Here is a 24,709-nt window from a genome sequence, read left to right as displayed (position 1 = left end):
ATTCATTTGTTTCAGGCAATAATAATATATTATTTATTTCTTAAGTTACATGATTACTTCGTAATCTTCTGATATAAACCCAGGGTGTTTGTTTTGCCACGCTGCATTCCCACCGCAGGCTCATTGGCAGGGAAGCAGACACGGCGACTGGCGGCATTTGCCAGCTCTGTCTCTCCAAATGCTCAGTAGTAACCTCGGCACAGCCGCCCCACACCAGAACCTGTTCCTCACATCAGGCAAGGGGTGGAAAAGGAGAATTTGTGAGGCTCAGTGCTTCCACACGGGGGGACTGCAGCAGCAGAATTGGAGGGATCGGGGAACGGGAGTGGGGACACAGCGCTTCTAGGAAGGTGCAGGGAGCTGCAGGGGGCAAGGAGGCAGGAAGGAGGGAGCTAATGAGGCGTGAAGACTTCTGTAGTGGCTGTGGGAATAAGGAGATATCAGAAAAAAAATATTTTGAGGGGAAGAGTTGAAAACTATAAAAAGGAGTACGCAAGTGAAGTTATTGCAGGACAAAGAGATGGAGAGGTGGCTACAGCCTGATGTTGATAAATTGTATGGTTTCACCCACGTCTTTCCTTTGCTCCACTTAGATAAACAATCAATATTAGCTGGATCTTTTTTTTTAAAGTTACTGATTTTTATAGTCTGCAGCCACATTCACCATTTAGTACTACCAAAGCCACCCTCTTAGAGTGTCTTTTTTTACGCTGGTACTTCAAGTTAAAAATCTATTTTAAATTATTGGATAGCAAGTAGCAACCTCCAGAGGGCTAAACTGAAGCTGTTAACAGGTCCAAAACGCGATGCAGCATATGGAGCTGAATACCTCATGGTACAGATTTGCATGCAGGCGGTTTTAATTAGGATTTAGAATTCCTTGAGGAATGCAGCATTCTGGGCTAGTCTCAATCTTGTCAATACATAGTGTTTTTGTTCATGCTAAAGCCTGCAAAAACCAATAGGTTGCTACTTGCTTGTAACTTTTGATGCTTCTATGAACTGTTAGACTTTTCTCCAGCTGCCAGCTTTGTATATGATCATAACCTGTTTATAGGTACTTACTATAAAAGATTGCTGTCTTTTTAAAATAACGTTGTACCAGGTCAGTTCAAAGTAAAAATCGTTTGAATTTTTATGACATTGCATAGCAACTTCTTTTTTCCTGCAACACTTCATAGTGCAAAGTGAGAATATGCTTTAACTCGATGGTTATTGTGCCATCTTGTGAGCCAAAGGTGCAACTACGTCCAGCTAATACAAGGAAGAGGTACTTTGGCTAACGTCCATATCACTTCGTCTTCGCGAGAAATAAAATTATTTAGGGTTTCAAAAAACAGATGAGGATAATACTGTAAAACAGATTTGCTCCACCGTATTGTACTTGCATTTTTTAAAAAACTGATCATATGTTCCCTACTATGGTCAAAACCCTGCTGATTTCAGTAAACTGAGAGAAGAAATATATTTGCTTTTTATTCCCCCTCCTGAAAAAAAAGGGAACTTCTTGTTGTACTGAATGGAAAAGTTATGCAAATTCTCAGTATTCAGTGCTGATGGTGTTCCTTCTGTGAAACATTTGGTTCTTACAGGAAACTTCTGGTCTTCTAAAAATTGTGATGTGTTTCTCAGAGACAGCACAATATAAATTACACAAAGCACTGCTAGCTATTACATTGATGCAGAGAAAAACCTAATTCCTGACCTTAGAAAGCCTGCTGTCTCCTGGAACATTTGTGGGGGGAAAAAAACACCCAAAAATTAAAAATAAATTACAATGGCAGCAGCTAACCTACAACCTTACTTATAAATAATAATTATTACTGTTAAAGTCAGTGTAGTTGCATTAGGTCTTGAGCTTAGAAGAGCAGACTGGAAAAATCTCCCAAGTTCTACCACTGCTTAATTAATTGATTGTCTTTGTGACCTTGAGCAAGTCGTTGTATTTCTGTGCCTAATTTTACCCACCTTTAGAGGATGCACATACTTTTTTCAACAGGATGTTATCAGACTTGACTACCACTTGTAAAGCTTCTTGGATGAAAGGTATTGCTGTGATATAGTGACAAGCTTGTTAGAAATCTACTTGATAAGCAAAAGAGCAAGTCATTCACAATAAGTGTAATTATTCAATGATTTAAGCTTCTTAATCTACTTCCACAGTCTTGGCAAGCAAATTGTGATTTCTTCCATTTTATATAATGAGGAGAGTATTTTTTTCTCTTTTTACTCTATAGATTGATTGCAAATATTCAGAATTCAAGCTGTGTTGCTCATTTGCAATCAGTTGGATGAGTAACATTATTTCTACTCATGATTGGATGAATGCCCAAGGACTTGTGTGTGCAAATTGTAAAGTTTGTCTTCTCAAGATACTCATCTGTATGACATTGAAATTTGCTGCCTTTGGAGAGCAGTGCCAGTAAAATTCAACACATTGAAGACCACTGAAAAAACTGAGCACAAAAGTAAGACAAGGTGACACTAACATTTTTTAATGGGACTTTGCAGATTAAACTTTTGTCTCAATGGACCAAGTCCGTTATGGTTTTAGGTTTTGCCTGTTGCTAATACTGTGAACAAATCTAGTGTGTTGAATTCTGGACCTAATATCATGCGGAAGGGGGGGTGACACTAGACTTGTTCAAAGGTAGCTCCCGTGTCAAGGTTGCAGCAGATGACTAGCAGTGGGCTTAATCTGTGTGGGAGTTGCAAAGCAGCTCAAATCCTGGGTTGAGGGAAAAGGCAAGTGAGCAAGGAGTAAGAAACAGGTAGCATTGGGACCCAATTGCGTACCTTATCTATCCCCAGATTTCAATGGGACAACTGGATCTGCAAAAGATCATCATCTCGTGGGAAATTTTCTGCAGGATTTCCTTCCCCTGTGGTGTCTAAGTCATATGGGTTACATGAAGACCCACAGCTTCTAAGGTGCAGAAGTCTGGCCCCTCCTGAGGAGGACCATAAAACAGAAATAGTATTTGGGACTTGAAATCCTGATGTGCAAGAGCTAAAATGAGTAGTATTGCTATTGTTTCCTTTGACAAAACATATTACACTAGCCAGAGTATTTTTAACAGACTGGCTTTGAAGAGAGATTGGGAGCAGGATCCACTCATGAATGCATTACCATCTCATAGTATGTTGTGGTACCTTTTTTACACCATTAATATCTATGAGCTGTATCTACTATAAAGCTTCAGCTGAGTGAAAAGCAACGTCACTTTTTTGCCTCTATGTCTCTTGCACATGTCAGGGTGTCTTTCTGTAGGTCAAGATCCTCTTTAGACCAGGATTCACTGGTTGCTCTTATTTCACAGGATGTTGTAGAGCCTCGTGACTCCTGTAACACACTTTGCTCCCTCCTTTTGCAGCCCTCCTATTGCAAGGAGAAGTAATGTGTGATGTATTGGAGCGTGGTCCAGCCAAAGAGCCATGTAGAGAAGAACAGGGAATGTGCTTTTGAATGCCAGCTCCAGTAGGACCGCATTCAGCAGCTTAGGACACGGGTCAATTTGAGTTGATCTAAAATGAAATGTTCTGTTTGCATTTATGGCAAAGCAAACTGATGGTAACTGCAAAAAAATACTGAGGACTTTTGTAAAAACCAGTTCTCTTTGGCCCAACCATTCCCAGCGATCTTAATTCATTGACAATCTGTCAAAGGTAGGTTGTAAGAATATCTGTATTTCCATGCCAGTGCAGTAGTCTGGCTAATGTAACTTGTATTGTAACTTACTTTTTTTTTTTAAAACTTTTTTTTTTTTGCTTGAGAGCTGGCTTTGTTGAAATTTCAGGCTTTTGACCATTGCCTTCTGCTGGATTCATATCTTCAGTCCTGTTTGGCTGACAACTCTTTGGCAAACACAGCCTTAGAAATGCTTCTTTAGACAGCACGATCTGAGGAGCAGTGATGCTGTAATAATCTCACATTGTAGAGAGAATGATCTCTTATAAAAAGGCACGTTCATATTAAAAATTCACAGCAGCGCATTCCACTCCCCCATTATAGGTAATTACAGAGGATTTTAAATATCTGATGCTAGTTGGCAGGGTACAATACCCTGTCAGCAGCAGGCACTGATTTGTAATTTAATTATCATAAGACATCCACCTGTTCTTTTGTACAGAGTAGCATTTCCGTGCAATCATGCTTTTCCCTCCAGAAATTTGAATTAACCCTTAGAGAAAGCTCTGGTTTCTAGGGAATGGGGTAATTTCAAGGACATTTGCAGGACCCCATCACGACAGAGCGATGAAGACGAATGAGGCATTTCTGCAGGACAGTCTTAATTTTGGTTTGGTATTTTCAGCTGTACCACTGACTTTTTGCTGTGTCAAGCTGTTTTGGTTCACAGCTGAAAACATTTCAGTGAAGAGATGTTGTGGGAGGAAAGATGTATGAAAATCAATGAGTTTGGTGCTAAGAACATGAGGCAAACACATAACAGGATTGACCCAGAAATGCTATAGGCTCGTACTTTGTGAAGAATGAGAAGGCTGGGCGTGGGGTCCGAGGGAGATAATGGCAAATGGAAAAGTGGAAACCTGTCCTATAAACTTTCCAATTTATGGCACATGAACATGGATATTCTTGACTTTGTCATGGGAATGTGCAGTTATTGGATAAAATTATCAATTTTAATTATAAAGCATAGGTTTTCATGGGAAAGTCTACCAATGGAGATCCACGCAAGTGTTCTGCTTTTGGGGAGCACTGGGCTCAGGGTGAACCAATTTCCTCTGGGCCTTGGCTCTGATTTGTGCAACAGCTACACTGCAGTACAGTCATGGGGAAAGGACTTACTGATGGTCAAAGAGATGTCCTCTCTTTAATGCCACCTTACACTGCTTCTTGGGCTGTAAAGCTGCACTAATGATCTGGACAGAATAGTATGTGTATATATATATAGTATAATATTTGTATCAAAAATAGTGTCGGGCCAGCAGGACTAGGGAAGTGATCGTCCCCCTGTACTCAGCACTGGTGAGGCTGCACCTCGAATCTTGTGTTCAGTTTTGGGCCCCTCACTACAAGAGGGACATTGAGGTGCTGGAGCGAGTCCAGAGAAGGGCAATGAAGCTGGTGAAGGGTCTGGAGCACAAGGCTGATGAGGAGTGGCTGAGGGAGCTGGGGTTGTTTAGCCTGGAGAAAAGGAGGCTGAGGGGAGACCTTATCGCTCTCTACAACGACCTGAAAGGAGGGTGTAGAGAGGTGGGGGTTGGTGTCTTCTCCCAGGTAACAAGTGATAGAACGAGAGGAAATGGCCTCAAGTTGTGCCAGGGGAGGTTTAGATTGGATATTAGCCAAAATTTCTTCACTGAAAGGGTTGTCAAGCATTGGAACAGGCTGCCCAGGGAAGTGGTTGAGTCACCATCCCTGGAAGTATTTAAAAGACATTTGGATGAGGTGCTTAGGGACATGGTTTAGTGGTGGACTTGGCAGTGTGAGTTGGACTTGATGATCTTAAAGGTCCTTTCTGACCTAAATGATTCTATGTTTCTATGACAAAGCTTCTCATGGCTTCTGCCACTGCTGTCTTGTCTCTTTTGAAAGCCGTCGCTGGACATTTTCATGTTGCCATTTCCTGGGGAGATTAGATGACTCTCGTATTCTGCAGTTATTTCTCCTAATCACGTTTTAGCAAATGACTCACTTTAAAGAGGGTGTCTCTGAGTAGTTGTCTTTTTTGAAAGAGTACTCACTGGATTCAAAAAATAATTGATTTCTTGGGGCTTAAATTATCCTTGTGCCAAGCCTTAAATGTGACATTGGTTGGAGTACCATCTATTAGACTGATGGCTTCTTGCCTAAATAATACTTGTCTGGTGCCAGTCATTTTATATATTCATTAATTATCTTATCTGAAAAGTGAATATGTGAAGGGTTGCAGGCATATCCCAGAAAAGAAGAAGAGAATAAATTATGTCACGTGTGTATTCTGGAAATAATTGGCAACTGCTGAAACATTCCCATACATGAGAGTGAAGGCGGGAATAAACTGGGATGATTTCCTTTGGAGGGATGAGTAAATGAAGTAACACCCAGAGCTCAGCAGTCGAAGTGAAATGCAGGAGCAGCAGAGAGGTCTGCTTCGCAATGTCCTTGTGAACGTACCTGAACTTAAGACTTCTTATTTTTCTTATATGACATCCAGACAAGTCTTAGTCTTTGATTTTGTCTTTTCTTTAGTCTTTGATGTTGCTCATTCCAATATTTTAGCATATACCTGTCATCTGAAAAAGGCATTTACAATGACACTATCTGCCCCTCTCTTACTGCCAAAGACCTACGAACTCCCCTTCCGATTGCACCCTGCTCTCCTCCTCCTGCTCCCTGCTGTCACCTCTAAACAACCCCCGCCGCTGCCTTACGCCATGTGAATTCGTATCCCCCACGGGACCTGTTCAGTAGTCTTCAAGCATTAGAACAGGCTGCCCAGGGAAGTGGTTGAGTCACCATTCCTGGAAGTATTTAAAAGACGTTTGGATGAGGTGCGTAGGGACATGGTGTAGTTGTGGTCTTGGCAGTGTTAGGTTTACGGTTGGACTCGATGATCTTAAAGGTCTTTTCCAACCTATACGATTCTGTGATTCTGTGATTCTCTCTCAAAACAGCGGTGTCATGTATACGTGTGTCATGTATAAACGGCAAGGCTTTGGCAGTGCGGGGCTGCAGGTGCTTCTGTGAAGAGAGGTCGGAGCTGCCCCATGCCGAACACAGCCCGTTCCAGCTGGTTCCAGCCAGCTCCAGCTGGCTCCAATGGCCCCACCACAAGACACAGCTGGGCCCGTCAGCCAAGTGGATGGTGCCTCTTTAAAAAGGATTCTAGCTAAAGGACAGGCCTGGTCATTAAATTTAATTTTTAGGGTTATATTCCTTGTTGTTACAAGCTTTGTTCTGGATCTTGGCCAAGCTGCTTACCTCCTGTTTCTTATGTTGCCTCTCCATGGAGCGGGGAGTTATAACACCTCACACCCTAATTAGTGTTCAGGGTAAGGAGACAACTTTACTGCAGAGTAATTTTCTGCCTGATTGTGGCTCTGTGGAAGTCATGTGTGCTATCCAGCATCAGAGTACATGGTGCTAAATGGAAAATGACCCAAATATTTTGCACAGAAAGGCTATAGAAGTGCAGTTATTAACGTGGGGATGTGAAATGTGAGCTGACGCTACAGCTCAGCCAGTCATGATGTCTTTTTTTTGTCATTATCAACCCTTGCTGGTATGTCGTCTCAGATGTCTATCTGATGGTGAAAGTTTTGTGTATCAGTGTGATATACCACACTTTCTCTCTTTGATGAAAAGTTAAAAAAAAAAAAGAGGTTTTGTCTCCAGAATAGATTAGGAAATCCGAGGGTTATATTGTCTAATGTCTGATACTTTATCTGTTATCCCATATTTACATTAATACATGTGCATTGCCTCCTCAAAGCTTATTTGTTCTTCCTTGCTATCTTTTTTCTCTAGAAATATCGTTATCAAGATGAGGATGCTCCACATGATCATACTTTGCCTCGATTAACCCATGAAGTGAGAGGCCCAGAGCTTGTTCACGTGTCAGAGAAGAACTTGTCTCAAATAGAGAATGTCCATGGATATGTCTTACAGTCACACATTTCTCCTTTGAAGGTAGGATCGATATTCACTGTGGCTTTGGTCCTCAAATACGAGAAAACATTTAGCATGAAGCGCTTTGGGAAACTTATTTTGTCGTACAAACAGACAAGCTGCTTTTTGAAAGGCATCATTGCAGATTGATTGTCCTGTGTTGAGTTTTCAAGGTTCGCTGTAGTGTAACAGGTGACGGTTTAGTTGGCAAAGCTTTGTGTTGAGATGTGAGCTTTTTGCTTTGAGTGAGATTTTTTGCTTGAGCAAAAATCATTCCTGGCAGATGAGCCTTTTTTTCTGTACATTGAGAAAAGAATAATGCAGGTTCTTGGCCTCAATATCACCATGATTTTGGAATGGCAGACTTCCCTTCCTGATTGTCCTTGTTCAGAAACTGAAAAAAATACTGTAAATGTAACCACCCGACAGAGTCCTGGTTTTTGCATCTCTGAAAAAGCTACATCAAAGTCATAAGTTATGCCTGAAAAGGAAGCTCATTTGCCAGTTATTCAGATCCTTACTACTCAAGCACTTGCTGTTTTCTGTGGGTTTTGTTGCAATTCAGAGTGATGTAGAGACATCTCTCCGTTATCTGAGGCGACTATTTATGAAATATAGAAGGCTTTTCTGTATGTGTGTCTGGTGTCCTCTGATATATCTGGCTGGGCAAAAAGTGTTTGTCTTCATGGTCAACCTGTATATTAACCAAAAAGAAATCCATTTCTGAAAATTACATTTGCTCTTTAACAAGACTGCAATAGTTTGACGATGTTCCTAAAACTTCTCTCATGAAAGGAACATGGGTGGAGTGATGAACATGATGGTTTTCCTATTTTTATTTTCTACTAGGCCTAGGAAGGGGAAATAAAGAAGAATATTTTGTACTAGAGGTGGTGATGTTCTGGGTAATGGTTTTGTTCAGGCAATTAACTAAGCAGCAAACAAGGCAGATGGGCTTTGCTCCTTCTGGTGCTCAAAGCCTGTGAAATGGGCATCGCTTGCCTAGCAGAGTGATTACAGTGCGGTTACAAGTGAAAGGAAATGTTTATTATTAAAGATTGATGTGAATGCAGCTGGTGTTCATTGAGCCCTCATGGAATAGCCACGTGAATTAATCTTTGTCCTCTGCTCTTGTTCTGGTGTGTAGTTTGTATGTCGTTTGCCTTTTCATGTTTTAGCGGCTTTCCAGGTTGCTTACCTAACTTCTACTGCAGAAGCAGTATCAAGCAGCGATATATCTTCTTACGCTGAAGTAGATCGACTTAGTCATTTGGAAGGGATTACCTCCATGTGGCCTCTCTGTAACCTCAGGGGACAATCACAGACAAAGCAATTTCTTGCCTGTAAGGGAAACATCCCTGCTCCTCTAAGGCTTCTTGAATATTAAGAATATAGTGGTGCTTCTTATTTGTGAAAGTCAAAAATAGCTATTTTGCTTCACAGATGGAGACTTCCAAGTAAGGCTGCATGGTCCAAGCTGATAATGTAGCTATGATGATAAAAAGCTTATTATTAAGTGAGGTGAAGGGTATCTCCAGACATCTACAGCTGCCTTAAAACAGCTCCCAGCCTAATTTGCTCTTGTGACAGGACAAAGTTGGTTTCTGCTACTGTTTTCTGAAGCGATGGGAGGAGAGGAGCTATATAGTATTTCCTATAGTCTGAGGATTTCTGTCTTTGACTGTGTCCCTTTCCCTTCTTTCCTTCAGATTCACAGTGTCTCATGCCTGCCACTTAATAGTGTCTCATGCCTGCCACTTAATCTAAATTTAGTAATTTGTCTCTTCAGATGGCTTTGAAGTTCCTGCTTTCTTTCTCCTGTAGTCTATGTCCTGTCTTTTAACCTTCAGTACAGAATTAGCTCAGGAGGCTGGAGTAAACTTTCTGCTAGAGCTCATGGCACCGTGGTACCCTTTCTATCTGAAATACCTGCTTTGGATTCACTTTTGTTTCTGGGAATTGACTGAAATCCCTGTTCAGAAGCTTTTTGTCATAGTGATTTCCACATAGTTGAGAAATAGTATTCCAAATTCTCCAAAATCCAATCAGAATTGGTTGTTGTCTTGAATTATAGGCTTTCCACCCTATAGTCTGATATTGTTAAGTATTCCACTCTCTTCTCAGCAGTATTGTGTAAACATGGCTGCACGGAATAATGCCCAATCTGAGGCATACCGCCTCTCAACCCATAGCATGCCTTCCTAGGGAAATGTAAAATACTGTTTTTTAAAGATTGGCTGGATAAGCTTGCCTGTAATTTAAATATTTCGTTGCCTTGCGTGAGAGGTGGAACTGCTGGAATCCTGCAGGATTATCTGAGGATATATAACAGGATTATCTGAGGATATATAATCTGAGGATATATAACAAATGCTGGGGTCCAAATACAGCCTGTCAACTTCTTAGGAGTGAGAAGACGCTGGCAATTGCAGTGGGATAAAGCTGTCAGGAAACTCCACCGAGAGCTGTTTGCACTGGAATTGTTGACTCGTTCTGCCCCAGTTTTCTGAATGCAGGTCAGAGCATTTGGTGCAAAGGGAAAATGTGTGTAAATGAAAGTCACAAGTTTGCTTGTACCAAAAGAGGGATCACATCACCTCCCGTGTCACTAGGACTGTCTGTCTGACCGGCCACCCAGCCGGCAAGCGCGTTGCGTGAGCAGGGGGTGGCTGCCTGGCTGAGTGGGGGTAAGTCACTGCCTGACTGCATTTCGCTGCCTGAATTTCACTGCGGGGTCTGCAGCACCAGGGTGCACATCTCAAAGAATTTTTGAGGCAGTCTTTTGTGTTTAGTGGCTGCAAAATGCCCTGACGACAGGATGACTTGCCCAATATTTTTCTTTGAAATAGTATCATAAAAGAAAAATGTTTGAGCATAAAAATAATCTAGTTAAGATGTTTTGGAATGAAAGTGTTGTCCGAAGGCCAAGCCACATATCCATCTTAATCACATCACTTTTCCTAATTGACTTGAGTTTGGCAGAGGAAAGAATTGCTTGTTTCCATACATTTGTGTTCAGTTGGAAAGAAATCTGCAAAGACCACGCAATCAGAAAACTACCCTTCAGGGTGGCTGATTCCAGCCCCCACAACTGACCAGCACCCACAGCCATCTCTGGAAGCCACAGGTGTAACACCTTGTCAGTAGAGGTAGACTCCTTGCTACCGTCACCCTGCCTGTGCCCTCAGGTTTCCAGTGAACATCTCAATGTGCATCCAAAAGCCAGCCTGACAGCTTGAGCACAGACTTACATCATTACAGTTCCAAGTTTTGTGGATGGTTGACGTTCAGGCAGAGAAACCATGGGGCTGTCTATATCCCTGTGTACATCTCTAAGTAGAAGATTCCAGGGATTCTTGAAAGACTTTCTAACCCTCAGGATGGAAGGATTCAGCCCATCTTGAAGACATGTGTGACTCAAAATGCCTGACATGGTACTGTGTTGCATAGAACAGATGCATCTTAAATTTTATATCAAGTTGCTACATACAACTTGTTAAAGAACTTGGCTGTAATTTCATATTCCAGATTATGTAGTTTGATGTAGTCCAGAAATATCTTCATGGAGCTTATCATCATTGGTTCCTTCAGAAGTTTTTTATAAAAAGAATTTTCTTTAATGACCTTACAGTAATTTTGTGTGCTGAATAATCAGAAATCTGGTCCTCAGCCATTCTGAAAATCTCTTTGAGACACTCAGATACTGATTATGATAAATACTGTTTAGGAATGTGAATAGTTTTTCTGATATTGTCATGTCTTGTTATCTTTCAAGTACCTAGAATCTAGTGTGCACTAGCCAGATTACTTCTTTTCAAAAGATAATGATGAGCAAGAACAGTTGTGCTGACTCTCTTTTCACTGTGATTTTTACTTTTGTAACTTCAGATTTCTTGCATGAACTTTGCTTTTCCACTTTTCTACTACTTCCCTTCCTGCAGCATTTCCTGGACACTCCGCTCAGTTCTGGAAAATGCCTAATTTTAGAAAGCTGCAAACCTCTGTTAAAGGTTGATCTACTTATTAGTGTGGAGAAGATAAAATTTGCAAAAGCTTCAGCAACTTTGAATGTCAAACTGAAGTCTTAAAGGAAGCTTTCAGTTATGTGGCTGTATTAACATTTGGGAAAATGCAAACATTCGAGAAATTTTGTAAAAGAGACAGTTGCCATACTGACATGATAAATGTTCTTTTCAACTTATGGAGGTGATGAAATGGTGTTTTATTAATCTGTTAAAGGAATAACTATGTAAGGTAGTGAAAAGAGAGTTTAAAGTCCTTTTCTTGCACTTTCCCTGTTTGACACTAGATGGTGCAGTAAGCTCAGAATCCTTCGAGCTGCAGCTCCAACGCTCCAGTGGCATGCGCTGGAAGTTTTTCTTACATGGCTTAGAAAGTGCTAATTCAGTAAAAATGCCTTGTTAGAAATTAGGTGCCTTCTGAATCCCTGGTGTGTTGGGAAATCTGAATGCAACACAACCGTACCTGAAATTCAGACATGAAAGTTCCGTCTCTAAAATAAATGCGCCTCTCTTTCCCTTCCTCCTAGGAATAGAGCTAATCAGTGTTCATTAAATGAACAATAACTCTGGCTTCTAAATGAACCTTATTAGTATTATTGTGGTGTTAGATTTCTTTTTGTTTTAAGTATATTCCACTTTCTTTAGATAAGCTTAAAGGTAAAAATCCATGTAAAGATCTTGCATCTCCTTGGGTGCCTGAACATTTTAAATGTCGGGCTATTCCAACTACTATCTCCATTTCCTAATTTAATGCAAGGTTTGAGTGTAAGCTTCAATGGCAGTTGTGCAAAAACAAGTAGCAAAGTAAATTACTGTTATTATCTTAGCCTAGGATATTTTTAAACAAGGATATTTTTAAACCTCTTCAGTTGCCTCCTCTTTGATGGCCTCACTTTGTAGAAGGGAAGGAGCTGCTCTGGATATTCCTCCTATTTTTTTTCTGTCCCAGGGTGTTGTCCTGCAGCTCAGCAGGGTTTCTGACAGCTTATAGAAAGTCAGGACTGATGGAATGACTTTCCAGTGGAGAAAGGAGAAACTGTCTCCACATGAAGCAAATGGGAATTCATTTGCTTAGCGGTCTCCAAAGTTAAGGTTATACATGAATTGACATTTGTGCAAATTGCTTTTCAGAAGAAGGAAATTTGCTTCTCCCATCACCACAGCACATTGATTCCATTTGTTCTTTTTCCTTGATGATGGCAAAAGCCATCTCATTACTTGAGATTATCCATTACTTCAGATTCTCTGTATCTAGTGGGGAAAAGATGTTTTGTTTCTGCTCCAAGCCAGATCTCTCTCTTTCCCAACTTCCATCTCCTGGTGAGTGTGTAAAGTGTTCTTTGCACTCCTATCATGCTTCTTTTTATCCACCTGGGTGCAGGAAGGTCTTTCCTGGGAAGGCTCCTGGAATCTGGCGCATCCCTTTTGCTGTCTTTGATGAAACAGCTTTTTTGCCATCTCCGAAGCCTGCCTTGTCCAAGTGTGAGTCAGACCCCGCTACAGTAGTTGCCATGTTTCTCTGACAAATTAACAAAGATGGGGAAAGAGGCTCTGAGGATAAGCCTGGATGATTAATTAATTTGTGAAAAATGTCTTAGCCTGAGCTTCCTGGAAACTGTCATAAAGAGTAATTTTTTGTGACTAAAAATGTAGATTAGGTAAGAGCTACTTATTTCATGAATTAACATTGCCTTCAATAAAAATTGAGTTCTAAAGACAGTTTGGATAAATAAGGTCAAAACATTCTATATTGATTTTTTTTCAGATGCAACAGTTCCATTTCTCAATTTGAAAAGTTTTGGGACTATTTTTTTACTATTGAATTCTGTATGAAATACTAAGTCATGCACTGGTCACAGGTACTGTGAATATAGCAAACTCCAAGACTCTCATGGTGTTGCAGTGGATCACCTGAGCTATATATTAACTCGAGATGTTGCTGCACAGAGCTGCAAAACAACATCAGAAAATACACTCAACAGGCCTGTGTAGCTGTTTTAAATGAGCAAATGCAGAGGAGTCCTCTGCTCATGTAATTGTAAATACCTTGAGCTACCACGGACCCAGATTGCCGTGGTTTAGCCCCAGTTGGCAACCAGGCCCCACGCAGCCACTCGCTCACCCTCCTCCCCCGGTGGGGTGGGGGAGAGAATCGGAAGAGCAAAAGTAAGAAAACTCGTGGGTTGAGATAAGAACAGATTAATAATTGAAATAAAATAAAATAATAATAAAAAATTGTAATGAAAAGGAAAACAATGAGAGAGAGAGAGGAACAAAACCCAAGGGAAAAAAAAACAAGTGATGCAATTGCTCACCACCCGCTGACCGATGCCCGGCCCTTGCCCGAGCAGCGATCACTGCCCCCCGGCCAACTCCCCCAGTTTCTATACTGGGCATGAGGCCATATGGTATGGAACAGCCCTTTGGCCAGTGTGGGTCAGTGTCCTGGCTGTGCCCCCTCCCAGCTTCTTGTGCACCTGGCAGAGCATGGGAAGCTGAAAAGCCCCTGACTCGTATAAGCACTGCTTAGCAACAACTAAAACATCAGCGTGTTATCAACATTATTCTCATCCTAAATCCAGAACACAGCACTATACCAGCTACTAGGAAGAAAATTAACTCTATCCCAGCTGAAACCAGGACACAAATTTACACAGGAAAAGCTGGTTGCTGCAGCTTTCAGCATTACCATTCCTGATACTCCTGCGTAAATATAGCTCCTAGTGCTTTGGGGGAGATCTTCTAACTGTGCTTAGAAACCCCATTTATTTTTTCAGAGCTGCTGAACATCCTTAATTCCTGTTGCTGGGGAAGAACCCTATGTTAGAGGTGAAGTTCAGATAGGGAAGAGAACAAGATAGGGCTGAATTTGTTTTGATTTCTGTTATTCAGGTGTGACAAACAGTCGAGGCTCTGCCACAGCACAGGCTCTTCTTCCAGAGCAAAGATGCCGCATTTCAGAGGCTCTTCAGAGCCGTGGAGGACTGTGAGAGGCTGATGCTTTGTTACATGTCAGGAACAGAAGTCTGAAGTTTTCTCTTGCAGTTACAAAATTAATTGGGGTTATATAGAGGACATAATAATGTATGCATGGGTATATTAGCAAGCCATCTAAAATTTAATCTTGCATCCTTTTCTTTGCTTACACTGACTACATTTCATAAGTATAGCTAATCTGCATGAAGCATTTTGTAGCCCCGGGGTGGCTCTGCCCAGTAGCAATGATCTTATAATAGTACTTTTGATCTCTGCCCTGGTAGCTTCCTAGCTTTTGTGTTTGGGGTTGGTTCGGGTTTTTTTTTTTTTTTTTTGGTCTTTTTTTTCCCCCTCTCCTTTTTAATATGCAGTTATTGGCAAAGGCCCATACTGCAGTCTGTATCCATTAGTGAATTCCACTGAATATTCAGGAGGTTGCTTCATTAAGATACAACACTTGTTACATGTTTAATCATGGACTGCTTTTCTCTTATCTCTTACTGTAACAGCAGATAAGCATATATCATAGATCTGTATCTGTAATCTATGTTTTTTAATATAAAAAAGCAATCGGATTAAAAAGAGACAAAGGAAACACACAAATGTGCCTACGCTTGTTCTTGCTCTTAGAGAAATGGCAAAAGTAGCTCTGAATTTTTATTTTATTTCATTATGTTTCAAGGTGAAATAAGCAGCTTATAAATTATTATTCTGAAGAATATTTTGTATCTCAGTTTCATGTGGGTGGGAATGTCTTCCATTTTTGCAATCCTTGTCTTACTCTGAAGAAAGTTCTAAAATGGTGCAAAATTTCAACGTCACAGTGAAGACTAATGAAGAATAGTTTTGGGGTTTCGCCATCATAGCTAAGTCCGTTGTTTTGTGTGCTTGATTGTTTTGCCTTGGATTTCTGATTGATGGCTTTCCACATGATTTATGTTGTTGCAGACAGTATCTTGTTACCTTTCTAGCTTCTGACAGAATTAAAAAGAAACCAAATAAAATTGCTTCTGTCGGTGGGTGATTTAATTGGAGAAATCTCAGTAACTTAAGGTAAACCTCAGGCATTGCAACCCTTAATTTTTTGGCAAAATAAATGATGGCATCTGATGAACACAAGCAAAGCAAATTCTGACAGTATCTACCAGCCCATTATATGTAGTTAAATTTGCCTGGAGAATAAAGAAAGGAATTTTCAAAGAATTTGAGAATATTTTCAGGCTATGGACACTGTTTACTTTATATGGGCCTCCTAGGTATTGAAGGTCTTTTCAAATGTTAATCTGAATTGCAGTTTCAGGAGACACTTTCTGTTCTTCACATACTGGGTGCTTTATCCATTTGTATTAATTAGCTGGTTTATCTCTTATTCTTTTCAGATAGTAGATTTCTCCTTAAGGATAGTCTTGTTCCTGAGTCTTATTTTTTGAAAAAAGTCTGATATATTGCAAATATTTCTGGCCATGTCTCTCACTTGTAATCAAGAAAATGAGAGATTTCATGAATCCTTTTTTCTCCTTGTCTTTCTGTAATGTTTTGCGTAGTATTGGGTACTCCTTGCTTCCCTGTAATTCATTGAACTGTTTTTTCTTTGCTGTACTAGCCATATGAAATACTCACAGAATATAAAATAAACAGAGAGGGATGTACTATTATAAAGGTGGGGTTTTTTTTCCAGCTGAAATAAATGGAATATATTCAATAAATCCATGGAATCACTACTAGATGCTACAAACATAAGATTTGTATGTTCTCTCAGTTCCTTTCTTCGAGTCTAGGAGTACAAGAATATCAGTATATTTGTAAAGCATCTGTAATGAGGTTTGCCACCTTTCCAGCGTGTTTTGTGACCCACTGATGAAAAGTGCAATAAAGCATCTTGGCATTATTAGTCAGACTGGAACAGGAGGGATTTTTCTCAGAGATGTCAGACAGGTTTAACACCAGTTGTTTCCCTAAGCTCAGTAGCTGAAATGCCCTTCTGTCAGACTTCAGCTCCTGCTGACACTTGGGAACGTACTCTACATTTTAAATGAAACCTTAAACTGCCGTAATACCTTTTCACTGAGGAATATCCTGATAATTCACTCACTCAGGAGAAGATATATGCGTTTATACATCCAATGATGTGGCACATCAAAAACGGTCTGGTTTTTGTCAGTGTCAGGTGTAAAATAAAGCACAAAGCAGAAGTTTGCGGCTCCAGAAGCTCTGGATGGGTGCAGCCTCAGACCTTACGGAAGAATATCTTGGCAGCCTGACTAAGAACTGCTTAAGCTAATACACATTTTGGTTCCAAGTGCTTCCTTTTTAAACTCCTCTTTCTCGTGGCTCTTGTTTCGTCTTGCTGTAATGTAGTTTTGTGGACTGTGGAGCTGTGAAAAAACCAACAGAATTTTGGCATTTAAAAGAAAAAAGATCTTTCTGAACTGACTATTATTTTCCAAGTCTTTTCAATAATCTTGTCTAAATAAGAGTTTTGGAGATTATTATTGTGTAACATTGGTATCAATAGCTAATCGAGACTTCTCAGAAAGATTTTTAAATGGCAAACGCCTTTTGCCATTTAGTTCCCTTCAACATACCTATTTCAGCAGGTCATGTTACTTGGTTTCTAATAATCTTTTAAAGGCAATATTGCTACTGAAGCTGATGCAGTTGGGAGAAATGTCAAAAAATAGCCAGCAGGCCTGATGATTCAGGTGACTTTAAGATCTGCAGTGTTTACTAACGTGGTTTCCCACCGTACTTTTTGCTGTCTTCTCCCTTCCCATGCTATTGTTTTTCTTTTCCATAGTTAATCAGCGTACCTTTTTCTTGTTACTTTTCTGAAATCTGAATTGCCTTCAGGATCCACTCCCGTATTTCTCCTTTAGGTATTTCTTCCTTACTTTTCTGTTATATCCATTCCTACACCTACACATGGATCTTGTTAATACTGCGAGCCACCCACGAAGTACAAGTTTGTACCAGGTAGCTGTTAACATGTAACGATTGATGTCCTTCTTGTTCAAGACAATTGCACTCTTATTGATAATTTTGCTTTTTGGCTGCTTTGGGCGCGTAGGAGACATGGTTCTCCCTGTCTCCCCTTTGTCATACATCATCTTTATGGATAGTTTGTGTTGATTTCTCTTACTGCTGGAGGGTGGGTTTTCTTCCCCCAAGCAAAACCAATGTGAAATACACTTGAACGTTATCAAGTCCAGTGGACCACAGTTGCCCACTGAAATGGCAGCACTCTGGGCAGCTTTTATTCTGCTAAGACTTACAGAAACTCTAAGCCACAGCAGATCCAACTGATTTTTTCAACAAACAGACTCAAGCACAACGAATTGCACGTTATCTTCCAAATGTGAATGGAACGTGTCTTTTACATGTGTAAGAACTAGAAGTTAGTTTTTTACGTTGAAGTGTGTTACGCAGAAAATGACCACGTTCTCAAAGAAAATGTACCTAGTCGATTTTTTAAAGCTTCCCTTCCACTACAGTTATAATAAACATCTGCCTGGATTGCTGCATTGGATTTAATCAGCTCTTCTTGGCTGAAGTTTATACTTCCAAATAAAAAATTCATTAAACTTGATAATCAACTTAATAAAACTATTATAATTGATAACATGACATTGGAAAGGCTGGAAAGAGTGATGGTGTTTTCAACAAATAAAGAAATTTCTGCTTTGAAGTCAGTGTCACAAATTGTGTCTTTGATCAAGTAGATGAGCAAATGCCAAGCAGGGAAACAGAATTTTCAGTGATAGTACATAGCATGTGAGTGTAAAGGCTTATATTAATTACTGGGAATCAGCCAAAATAGCTCAGATTTAACAACTTAACACTCTAGGAGTGTTAATATCAACCAACTTCTGAAGATCACACTTGCATCCGATTTCACGTTCAAATTGCTGCTGTTTCCTCCTTCGCAGTTGTTAGGCCGTTGGTTTCCTTTGCTATTTTGCAACAAATCCGCAAACTGAGCAGATCTGCACTGAATTAGCTGAAACTGGGTTATTTTCCTAATTATTATGTTCATAATTTTACTTCTGTTTTGAAAAGGCATTATTTTTTTCAATATCTTGGAGATTTGCTATTTACTTAAGGCAAATGGGAATGAGTACAGTAAAGTGCAGACAAGGGTGTTTCTGCATTTCTTATACTTTGCTAATAGCTGTAATGTCAGAGAACGTCTAAAAAACTGGCTGAAGCAATCTCGGTTAAAATACCCAAGACAGGTTTCCATTTCTGAAAGTGCTATTTACCTACGCTTTCCTAAAGATACTGGGATTAGTGAATTTTAATCCTGTCTCTAATTTGGAGTGTAAACTGGGCCACAAGGACTACTAAACGCTTGTACCTCAAAGACTAATAAAGAAATAGAGATGCATATATAGAGAAAGGCAACAATCAACCAGGCAGAGCATCACATCAGTATTTATGTTTCTAAACAGTAGAAAAGTGTTGAGCAAAGCAATAGAGCATCAGTATGTCAGCCTATTATTGCTATTAAAAAAGTGAAGTGTTGGGATTTCTTTGGGAAACTTAATTTGCTTCCAGTACTCTCTTTCAGCACTTCACGTACTGGGAATTTCCACATTTATGCCTTTGGAGGACTGTGCGTGTCTGTGCTTAGGGGTTATACCTTCCTCATTTGGAGAGCTACATAGTCTTTTTGCAGTGTAGCTGCAGAGAAGTGGGATAGATATGTTTCACAGAATCATAGAATCATAGACTGCTTTGGATTGGAAGGGACCTTTACAGGTCATCTAGTCCAACCCACCTGCAAGAACAGGGACATCTCCAACTAGATCAGGTTGCTCAGAGCCCCGTCCAACCTGACCTTGAATGTTTCCAGGGATGGGGCCTCCACTACCTCCCTGGGCAACCTGGGCCAGTGCCTCACCACCCTCATTGTAAAACATTTCTTTCTTAAATCCAGTCTAAATCTGCCCTCCCTTAGTTTAAAACCATTGGTCCTTGTCCTGTCACAACAGGCCTTGCTAAAAAGCCTGTCCCTGTCTTTCTTATAGGCCCCCTTTAAGTACTGGAAGGCTGCTATAAGGTCTCCCCGCAGCCTTCTCTTCTCCAGGCTGGACAACCCCAACTCTCTCAGCCTGTCCTCATAGCAGAGGTGCTCCAGCCCTCTGTTTCCCACTACAGATTTATCTTTCAGACCAGAATGACTTAGAAACTCAACTGGACTACAGAGCCATAGGAAATGTCATCTATGGCTTTCCATAACTTTTCGTATACTGACTTTATCACCATACCTCTTCTCATACTTTCTTGCTGAAGTGGAATGACGCAGCAGCTGAGTTCCTATGCCAGGCCATTACCTCAGATCAGGGGGGATCTGAGCCAGTTTGGAGCTACATGCAATGCAGCGGGGTAGAGAAACAGCCCGAGGAAAATGCAATCCGGGCTTTGGCCCATGGCTCTTTTCCTGTCTCACTCTCACTGTCTCTGAAAGTTTTTTCATTTCTTGCTTCCGGTACAAGGTTTTTGCAGGAAAATATATTTTACAAATAGTTGTGTGTGAGGAACCGTGAGAACGGAGGTTGGCAGTCAGTGGCTGAAGTGCACACTGGTATATGCAGCCGGGGGGAAAGAGCCACAAACTGTGTACAGCGATAAGAGAGATATTTGAAAATATTTTAGAGCCTACCTTTTGCTACCTGACCGCCTGACTTGACTTTGTAACTCCTTAACTGCTCACACCCAGACCATTGATTTGTCTGCAATGTTATTTAAACATATATCTTTTGACAGTATGGTAATATTAGGGGTGAATAAACTAGAGTATCTGGCATAAACCTGGTATCCCAGCATGCATAGAGATCATCTCACCCTTTTCTCTTTTTTAACTCAGTTATAGCTATCTTAATACAGATAATTCCGGCAATTGGAACCCAGGTTTTACTCAAGTTATTCAATTAAGCTGAAATTGCTTGTAATGTGGTGCCATAATTGTAGCAGAGGCATCGTTGGAAGACGGTAAGTAGGTGAGATACTAATTAAATTCTTCTGAACTTCAGTAATTTAATATTCAAAGGAGGCTGGGCCCATACAGTAGCTGCTCATTGCATTGCCACTAGGGATTACAGAGGAAGAAACCTTAACAAAAATAGCAGCCTCCAAATGATTTTTGCTGGACTTGTCTGACTGAAATTTGGGGTTTATTAGTATTGCTCCACCGTTCTAGATACAAACACGGTGGGTCACATCCGCCTGTGGGTGAACTCTCTGCAGACTTCAGTAAGATCATGAGTGGGTGGATAAGTACAAAATTTTCCCAAACACTGCTAAACCCGGGGATGACGGTTGTGTTTATATATAATCTTGAAAAGCCGGATTCTTTTATATTCAAGCTTTTGGGAAAAGAAGGTTTCAGCCTAATTTAAGCAGCAATACAGCTCCCTTTGATTTTTAAAGAACTGTAAGCCACAAACTCTTTTAAATTCTTTTTGAGAATCTCATCTGATAATAAAATGAGAGGTGTGGGAGGGGATGAAATTCATCTGCTCTTGGAGTCACCCTCCTGTAGCACAGCTCAGATCATCTTATCTTTGCTACATCAAGATTATTGACCAGGTTATTAGTGCAGTCCTTCCAGGCCCCTGAATACATCAAAGCAAATATTCCACTGCCCTTCTCATTATAGCTATCAGTAATGATCTAAGCAAGACTGGTCCAGAGATTCCTCCCTAGGTGCATATTCTTTCGAAACCTCTTAATTCAATCTGAATGATGATGATGGTAATTTAGATTACAGTGTTACCCAGGGGCTATGATTGTAGTGTAGGGGTCCATTGTCCTAAGCACTATACAGACAAGGAAAAGCTTAAATGTTGTGATACTGTGGAGTTGCCCAGGCTAAAACCAATACAAGTGAGCAGAAATTAATAGGAATCCCTGTGTATGTTCAAATTTTATCTACTAATCTATCTACTATAATCAAATTATATCTACTTTTTAACTATTGTATAATTCCTTTGTAATTTCTTTAGGTAAAGATGTTCATATCTCGAGGCTGAATTATAGACCAGTGCTATCTTATTACATTTATTGGCTTTTTCCCATTAGCACTGTGCTGATGCTTTGCATCTTGCTGAGTAAGAAACACATGGACAAATATACACATTTTGGAGAAAAAAAAAAAGCCCTTTGGTGTTAATTGAAAATGGTTCTGGGAATAGAGTCCCTTTTTAACTAAAGAGACCTAAACAGTAAGAATCTGCCATGATTGCCCAATATAGAAATTAACCCCCTAACTAGCATACCACCACTTACTTAATGTGTCAATTAATTAATGTCCTTGAATTAATTCTGCACGTGTTGAACTGAGTTGATGAGTGTTACTATACTTTGAATTAGATGGGGTTTTCAACATAATTTTCATCATAATGGTTAGTATAAATGAGTTTTCTCAATTACGGTAGGGTGAATGCTTCATTAAGAAGCTTGAGATATAGTATAACAGCGTTTGGCACATCCTTGTGGGGACCCTTTGTTTGCAGGAACACCCATCTCCACCTCTCCTCACAACCCCTTTCTGCTGATGTTTGTTGGCTTACTAGGTATGATATTGAAGACCTACGATAGGTAGATGGTCTAATCCAAATTCTCCATAATATTATTTATTAGAGCATTATAGTTATTACTTAGTAATGGGTTTAGTGTTCTGACACGCCTTCTGGGAGCACTGGTGGAGGGCACCGCAGTGTACTTTAATTCTGTTCTCTGGCAACGTCTTGGGGGCTGCAGTGGCATTTGAACCTGTGATAAGAACTTATTAGGAAGAAATAAGTTAACAGTTTGCCATATAAAACAGAAAATCATTAGGGCAACACTTCATGGAAAGTCAAAATGCAAAATTTGCAAAAAGTCCTTATACTCTGGAAATGCTTTCTCTTGCCCCAGAATTGCCTGTTTGCTTGGGCAGGCAGTGTCTTTTCCGGCTTCCCTTTCCCTGTGAGATGTGTGGTCGCCTGAATGACTGCTTTGACATCTGTTTGACTGTGGGGAAGGAGGGAAGTTTCACTTGCTGAGGGAGATGGTGGCAGAGGCTACCCGGGCAGCTGCATTGTGGCTGAGTCTGGGGCAAGAATAAACATTTGAGGAAAAACTAAAAAGATGGAGAAGCAAGGAAATAATATTCTTCAGGTTTTTAATCACACCCCCATCCCCAACTTAACCTTTCTATGCCCTGCGTCTACTCTGCAGCTCATGCTTCACACTCTTTTTGCAAATATTACACCATGAATAAAGATGGCAAAGTGCTGGGGGCATTGGACAACGGTGTTTGGCATTGCTAACGTTGCTAAAGGACTAATTAGTGTAGGTGCAGTGCCAGACCATGTTGACCCTGTCTATTCATGCTGTATTTCATTCAGTCTCATCTATTTTTCCGAAGTGTTAAGGTCATAGAGTAGGAATCTACCACCCACTTGTCCTCATTGTCTTTGCTTAGCCTTGAACTGTCAGTGTCAGCGGCTCTTCTGCAGCTTTGGGAGGGTTGCAGGGGTCCAAACCACTCTCCTCAGAGTTCCCAGGACCACGAATGTGCATCAGGGACAAAACCTGGTCCTAGAAGCAAAGAACTGTATCTGCCTGGTACAGTCTGTTTTCCCGAGATATAAGTAAATTTGCAGTTGGGGTAATTTAACTCTAGATTTTTAAGAGGTGGTAGTATTGTATATTTGCAAAAGAAAAATAAGTAGACAAAAATCTTTCTCTCTTGCAGGTAGTATTAATTATATAGAATAAGATGGATGATGGGGAGTTAATAAAGATGTGCAGTACCACAGCTGTTCCATTCAGAGAACTGGATGGCAGCAAACGTTTATCCGTCTTTTAAGAAACACAAATGATTATTTTGGGAATTACATGTCAGAAAATCTTTGCCAGATACTTTTAATGAGATAAATGTAATGGGATTGGAACCAAAACGGGAATAGCTTCTGTAAAGGAAAAACAGGTTTCTTTTAACTTAATGGAATCTCTGATAGTGTCAGTAAATTAGTAGTAAGTGGAAAAGAGGCTGAAGTCATTTATTTGTACTTACTAAATAACTTTGACAAAGTCCCATCACTCTAAGCCGCTAAGGAAAGAAAATATTTCTGAAAACAAAATACAAAGGAAGATTAGAATCTAAGTAATCAAGACAATTGAGAGAAATTAACGGACTATTTGCAATATGGCAAAAGGAAAGCTAAGGTTATTCTAAGACAACCTGGACCAGGGAAAGACTATACGCATTTTGAAATCTGTCCGAGACTGGGCTATAGAAATACAAATATTGTAATTATTTATGAGGGAAATAACTAGACAGGCACAGGGCACTTTGCAGATGGCACACAATTATTCTGGATAGTGCAAACAAGACAAAGCTGTAAGGCATTTCAGATGAATTAAACAGATCTGGAAGAAGAGGCAGATGATAAAACGTAATTTTGAAAAATATGCATATCCACAATGGAAAGGGAAATATAAATTACTCATACATACTTAATTAACTGAACGTTTTGGAGATGGCTTATAGCTTTGTGGACAAATCAGTAGTGACTGAATCCACCAAGCAAAATGTTTACAAATGAATGGCAAAAATCAAGAACTGAAATATCGAAAGCATTCTCATGCCATAAGTTCTGTAACATAAAGCTTTTAGAAATAGAAAAAGAAGAAAAGGAAACAGATTGCAATGGGAGAAGAAAAAAGGTGGGGGTTTTTGATGTTTTGTTAACAAAGTACTGTATTAGGCCATGATGCTGATTTTTGTCCCCTTCTCTGATTTTCTTCCCCTTTGGTCATTTTCAATCAAATCTGAAAGAGGTCAGTGGTTGAAAAGAAATTCCTATGATTTCCATAAAAAGAGGTAACCAAATAGAGGGAAGATATAGCGTGAACTTATCTCATTTTAGATACCAGTGAATCAATCCAGGTAAGTATGAGAGGTAGCAGAAAGAGAGAGAAAGAGAAAAAATGTGAATTTTCCACCACAGCTTCTATTGGAGCTAACGCCTTATTAGACATCAGAATTTAACAACACAACTCAAAGCCATAGGAAGGGAGGCCTTGTTTATTTTGCTGCTCATGGGTCTAT

At 40.1% G+C, this 24,709-nt stretch overlaps 1 protein-coding gene across 1 annotated transcript in view; it reads left to right on the top strand.

Moving 5' to 3' along the window:
* LOC142404403 (disks large homolog 2) overlaps positions 1-24,709 on the top strand; it is an 800,410-nt gene that overhangs the window by 220,718 nt on the left and 554,983 nt on the right. Inside the window, exon 2 of the mRNA XM_075491174.1 lies at positions 7,472-7,633. Within this exon, the coding sequence (XP_075347289.1) occupies positions 7,472-7,633 (162 nt within the window). The remainder of the gene's footprint in view (positions 1-7,471; positions 7,634-24,709) is intronic.

This window comes from Mycteria americana, chromosome 1 (genome assembly GCF_035582795.1).
Source record: "Mycteria americana isolate JAX WOST 10 ecotype Jacksonville Zoo and Gardens chromosome 1, USCA_MyAme_1.0, whole genome shotgun sequence".
Lineage (NCBI taxonomy): Eukaryota > Metazoa > Chordata > Aves > Ciconiiformes > Ciconiidae > Mycteria > Mycteria americana.
This window is presented reverse-complemented; position numbering and strand designations above follow the sequence as displayed.